Genomic DNA, 6,565 nt, shown 5'->3' on the forward strand with positions numbered 1-6,565 from the left:
GGCCAGTTACCTACAGATATCAGGGGATGAGCATATGGGTTTAACTATTATTAATTAATAAATAACTAATTATCACCAACCCATTAACTAGTTCCCTTTCTCAAAATGTATACTCTAAGTAGTGTATCTCTGAGGAGTTTAATGAGGTTTTTTTTTTTACTGCCCTGAACAATGTTAAACTAGTTTAAGGCTGCTGTAGTAAAGTTCCCCAGTGCCATATAATTAAAAAGAGCAATGATTTATTGTTTTAGAGTCCTGCAGCCACAGCCTAGAAACATAAGCCAGGTTTCACCATGGCCATGCTACTTCTAAAACTTTCTCAGGAAGTCTTTTTTTTGCCTCTGTCCAACTTCTAATGGCTTCCTGACAGTCTTTTGTATTCCTTTTCCAGCAGTATTTAATTCATATCTCTGCTTTCATCTTCATCAGCTGGAGTCTTCTTGACATGGCTCCATCTATACATAGCTGGCTCCTTATAATAATACAAGTTATACTGGACTCGGGATCGACACTCTTCAGGGAAGCCTTACTGCATTCTGTATCCATAGATCCTATTAACTGAATTTTAAAAACATTGTCATGCACAGATTTTTTCTTGTCAATATTGCTTAAACAATACAGAATAAATAAGTAATACAAATAATATAGATGTGATATGCTAGCTGTTGTGTATATACTATATGGAGACATAAGGGACTTGAGGATTTGTCGATTTTCATCTGTAGTTGAAGTTCAATGTGCATTTTATCGTAGAGAGTTTACTTTGTAATCTGGGGTGTTGAGGTTTGATTGCATTAATCCAAGTAACTTTTATGGTGCCCTTTGTTGCAAATAAAAATATCTCAATGTTACTGAATAAAATGCTAATGAAAAGTGCTTAAATGCAAAATAATTGATCATGAAGAAGAAACCAGCATTTTTTGTAAATAAAAGCAATGACTTTAAACTTTCAACACCAGATTGATTTTCACATCAGCATATAAAGGGGAATAGAACTGGGGATAACCTGGGGCTTTCATCATGGACTCTCTCACCGAACATTTGCCTGTACACAGGCTTGACGTCTGGGCTTTTGAAGAGGAAACCAGCCAAAGCATATGTGCTATAGACTATTCCCTGCCTGACACTCAGTGGCGACTGTGGAGAACTGCAGCTTTTGACCTGTGGGATTACTAATGCAGAACGTTGAGAAGGAAAAGCAAACCAAACCTGGGCAAGTTACTGTTCTTCCTTCCCAGAGTGCTTGTCTTACTTAAGAACCCGAATGGCTTAAAAGAACTGACCCCAGAGAGTCGAAGAACGGACTGTGGAAGCAAGGACCCATGTCATGTGGTGCCGGTTACAGAAAGCAGGGAACACATTTTCCCGCAGGCATAGAATGTCACCTCACTTTTCTCATCTCTATTGTCCATGGACAGTATAATGAATATCAGTGCAAGGAAGTCAAATCGGGGCCAGAACTTAATAAAAACAACAACCCACAGAGAACCATTAACTGAAAAAAATTAAATCGCCTCTTCATTCAGAAACCCCACTTTTACATATCTATTCTTTTTTTTTTAAGGCTTGTTTTATTTTAATGACTGATCCACCTGAGGCACAGGCAGCCCACTATGTACAGACTCGAGGGAAGCTCTATTTCTTGGTCTCTTCCTCCTTGGACAGAGTCTTGATCTCCTCCTTCTTGGCCTGGAGGCGCTCCTCCCGGCGCTTTCTTGCTTCCTTGGTCTTATACCTGCGAGCCTCAGCCTGGTCAGCCAGGAGCTTCTTGCGGGCCTTGTCTGCCTTCAGTTTGTGGATGTGCTCCATGAGAATACACTTGATTTTGAAGACATTCCCTTTGACCTTCAGGTAAAGGCTGTGATACATATGGCGGTCAATCTTTTTGGATTCACAGTATCTCCTGAGGAGGCGGCGCAGGATCCGCATTCTTCTCATCCAGGTCACCTTCTCTGGCATTCGGGAATTGGCAGTACCCTTCCGCTTTCCTATGCCCATATGCCTGCCCTTCCGTCGAGCCAAAGTGTTTTTCCGGCATTGAGCCCGGGAATGCACAGTCACAGGCTTCTGGATGATCAGCCCATCTTTGATCAGCTTCCGTATCTGCTGATGGAAGTTGGCATTGGCGATTTCATTGGTCTCGTTGGGGTCCAACCAGACCTTCTTTTTACCACAGCGCAGGACACTGGAGGCAAGCCTCTTCTGTAGCCTGAGCATACTCATGGCTGAGGACGCAGCAGCGAAAGGAAGGCTTACATATCCATTCTTATGTAGGCATTGTTTCTTCAGTAAAATACCTCTAGGATTTGTACATAAAAATGAACATTACATTATTTTTAGCAGAATTGAGGGAAGGATAAAGACTGTCAATAAGAAATATTCCTTCCAGTTAACTTTTTACTGAAGTAATAATGTGTAAGAACATTTATATCAAAGAATATGTTTTCTTGTGTGTGTGTGGTCCATACCCACGTCATGTTAGACTAATGTTCTCCACTACCTCATAACTACATCATACTTTTGTAAGCAGGCTAATCTTCTCCACTGCATCATACTCAGAGCACCTCATATATTTTAACAACAACAACAAAAAATAACCAAAATTTTGTAAGAAAAAGTATTTAAAAATTTTGTGATGTAAGAAAATAATCCTAGCATGCTATACCTCAAAAACAGAAAAATTCTGTTATAAAGATGAGAAAAATCATCAAATGTCTCTAATCTCATCACTCTGATGGCTAAAGCAAGAGAATCATAAGTTCAATGCCAGTTTGGTCTTTAGAAACTCTCTAAAAACACAAGGAAGTAAGGATGTGTGGGACAAAAAGAGAGGTCCTTGCACTCACAGGTAAATGCTGTAAGGAGAAACCCTCTTGTTAATCCCGGCCACCTGACTAGCTTAGCCCTGAAATAACCACACAGAAATTGTATTCATTAAACACTGCTTGGCCCATTAGCTCTAGTTTCTTATTGGCTAATTCTTTTTTTTTTTTTTTTTTTTTTGGTTTTACGAGACAGGGTTTCTCTGTGGCTTTGGAGCCTGTCCTGGAACTAGTTCTGTAGACCAGGCTGGTCTCGAACTCACAGAGATCCGCCTGCCTCTGCCTCCTGAGTGCTGGGATTAAAGGCGTGTGCCACCGTCACCCAGCCTTATTGGCTAATTCTTACATCTTAATTTAACCCATTTCTATTAATCTGTGTATCGCCACATGGCAGTGGCTTACCAGATAAAATCTATCTGGCGTCGGTCTCAGGCAGATGATCCATGGCTTCTCTCTCTCACTCTGCTTTCTTCCTCCCAGCATTCAGTTCTGTCTTCTTGGCCTACCTAAGTTCTGCCTCTATCAGGCCTATGCAGTTTCTTCATTCAATAACCAATACAAGCAACACATAGAAAGAAGGACCTCCTACACCAGATAAGTACTAGCAAAACCACAAATGTTAAACACAAAGAGTTGTGCCTTCATAAGAAGAGATGTATAACCTGTTTTCTGCCCTGAAGGCTGGAAATGGATGTCATTAATAAGTAGTGCCATCTACAAGGGCCACACCTGACTTTCCCAAACTCATATTATTATCTGAATCATTTCCCCCAGACCCTTACCTTGAGTGTAGTTTATCAGTCAACAAAACCCATATTTGTGGGCAATGTCACATGTACTTTTACAATTGGGAGCACAAGTGTTTAATAACCTGGTGACTTTCCTCTATATGTATTGCTGAAGCCACACCAGATCATTCTCCAGACCTTTACAATTTCAGTCCAACCTAAATGCTCCTCAGCTGAAGAACGAATAAGGAAAATGTGGTACATTTACACAATGGAGTACTACACAGCCGAAAAAAAATGATGACATCTTAAATTTTGCTGGAAAATGGATGGAGCTAGAAAACATCATTTTGAGTGAGGTAACCCAGACAAAAAAAAGGAAAATATCACATGTACTCATTCATAAGTGAGTTTTAAACATAAAGCAAAGAAAACCAGCCCACACATCACAATCCTAGAGAACTGAGACAACAATGAAGACCCTAAAAGAGACATACATGGGTCTAATCTACATGGGAAGTAGAAAAAAGGCAAGATCTTCTGAGTAAATTGGGAGCATGGGGACCTTGGGGGAGGGTTAAAGGGAGGGGAGAGGCAGGGAGGGGAGCAGAAAAAACATAGAGCTCAATAAAAGCCAACAATAAATAAAAATAAAAAGTATAAAGAGAACTAGTAGTGGACACAGAAAGAAATAGCAAATAAAAATTTGTTCCTATAGAAAAAAATAATCTGTGTTTGTGAAAGAGGTCATGTGCACTTTACAAAGAGTTTTGACATAACCATTACTGGAGTTTTGTTTTACACATGGAATTGAGGTAATTATCATCAGAAATTTTTCTCCAAATTGTGCTATCCTTAAAAATCCCCAAAATGTACTTCATGGGGTCAGACTCTAGAAGTTTAAACTAACATTGGATACTAAATTGTGTTGAACTAAACTTTCTTCTTGACTCGTGCTAGTGAACACTTGGCTCTTTGTGGTGGTCAAGGATACCCAAGACTCCCCACAGAAGGAGGGAGAAATTGTTAGAGAGAGGGAAGCCGTAAACTCAGTTAAAACAGAAGAACTTAGAACCGCCTAAGTATAGTGACGAAAAGGAGAGGAGAAACTGAGTAGTGAGACAGGATGCACAAACCTCATTGAAGACCTTAGTTCCAATGCACAAAGAAAGAGACGTGAATCCTGATCTGAGATTCAGTAGACGGTGAGGAAGTGGAAAGCACGGACATTTGATGAAGTTATGTGGGAATATAGCCTGCTCAAAATATTATTTAATTTTTTCTTCCCATTTAATCTTTAATTCAGATTTCCAATTGAGTGTAAATTAGGCCACAAGTTCCTATGTCTGTGTGTCAGTATCTTTCATAAAATGTGTCAAGTAATATTTCACAGCTATTCTGAAACTTACCGGTGCAATTTGAAATACAGGAGGCATTATAACTTCTCTGAGGACCTCGAAGGATTGTGGTGAGGAAAAGCTAGAAAATGTAAAATGTTAAACACTTCAAGTCATTATACACACAGAAGGTCACAAACTGAACTTTAACATCCATCATTTTACATACTACATTTGATCAGTGGATGCTGTGGGAACTACTTCAGCCAACAGCCTTTAAGATACTGGCCCACTTTGGATGTGGTCTTATGTACTATAAATGCAGACACAAAGGATGTGCAGGCCTCTTGGCTGCTGGATTCAGTTCCAGTTCCCAGCTCACTCAGAGGACTGTGGGTCGCTACTCTTTCTGTGAGTTTATCCCCAGATAAATAAATCTTGGTTATACCCCATTCCAGGTGATTGTGGAATTCCTTTGCACAAAAACAAGAGGAGATATTCCAGGTGCTTTACTGTGCTCCTAAGGACAAACACAAACATGCTGAATGAGAAAATAACCAGATACATTAACATTCTTCATTGTTCTTTATTCTCAGCTTGGGCTGAATAGGGTGTGGTCCTTTTCTTAGTCTTAACAGAAGAATGCAATCAACTGTGTGATGCTTGTCAGTCAGGAATGCAACCAGTATCCTTCCCCAAAAGCCAAGAGTTACTGATGACTGGTAAGGTAACACATTGAAAAGGAACCCAGAGCTTCCTGTCAACCTCAAATAAAGCATGGATGGGCATATCTTTGGCTGGTTGGTGAAGAATAGGACTGTAGCTTTCAAGATAACTCCAGAGAAATGTGATAGATACTGGGGTGGGGGGCAGCTAAGGTCTACCTTTCCCTGAGAATATTGGCAAGGTGAGGTTGTCCCCAGCTATCCTTGACTGCTGAAGAAGAAAAGCAGTACACAGTCACAGCTAGAAAAAAGGGCCTTGATGACTGTGGATAGAGACAAAGTGTTGGCTCACTGGAAGGCTTTGTAAGTGGCAGCAGTGGTCACACCCATAGCTGAGCAGAAGTGAAGCCAAAATCTCCACGAGAGTTGGAACCATACTATGTGGGGATCTACCCTAAAGATGGGCAGAAAGAAATTAAATCTGAACAGAAAAGAGCAAGGGGTACTTGAATAGCAGGGCAGGAGGAAAGAGCCAATAAGAGAAGACACTGCAGTGTGCTTTGAGATAGACAGGAGATTGGGGTCAAAAAGTCACAAATGCTCGAGTCTTTTGCATTAAATGTCATATTACTTGTATCTTGTATATAACCTATACATATGCTGACATATACTTTAAACCATCTTTAGATTGTTTGTAATGTAAAAACAATGTAAACACTACATGAATAAGTATACTGTATTTTTTAGAAAATAATAAAAAGGAAACATCTCTACATGTTTAGATGTTTAGGGCAGACACAATATTTTTCTCTGAATATTTTTTGATACACCCTTGGTTCAATCTTTGGATTGCTGGCTAGTTTTTGTCAACTTTACACAAGCTGGATTCATCTGAGAGGACACAATTGGGAAATTGCTTTCTCAAGATCAGCCTATAGGCAGGACTGTGATGCCTTTTTTTGATTAATGACTGATGTGGAGGACCCAGCCCACTGTGGTGGTACCACCCCTGG

At 40.1% G+C, this 6,565-nt stretch overlaps 1 protein-coding gene across 1 annotated transcript; it reads right to left on the reverse strand.

The window, feature by feature from the left end:
* Positions 1-1,535: 1,535 nt before the first annotated feature.
* Positions 1,536-2,223, reverse strand: LOC142850721 (large ribosomal subunit protein eL19-like). The gene has a single exon (XM_075974637.1). The coding sequence runs from the start codon at positions 2,221-2,223 to the stop codon at positions 1,636-1,638; it is 588 nt and encodes a 195-aa protein (XP_075830752.1). The 3' UTR covers positions 1,536-1,635.
* Positions 2,224-6,565: the final 4,342 nt, after the last annotated feature.

The sequence above is a fragment of the Microtus pennsylvanicus genome, chromosome 5 (genome assembly GCF_037038515.1).
Source record: "Microtus pennsylvanicus isolate mMicPen1 chromosome 5, mMicPen1.hap1, whole genome shotgun sequence".
Classification (NCBI taxonomy): Eukaryota; Metazoa; Chordata; class Mammalia; order Rodentia; family Cricetidae; genus Microtus; species Microtus pennsylvanicus.

Coding starts and splice junctions, on each gene's coding strand:
- LOC142850721 (XM_075974637.1), bottom strand. CDS start 2,223: ATGAGTATGCTCAGGCTACAGAAGAGGCTTGCCTCCAGTGTCCTGCGC.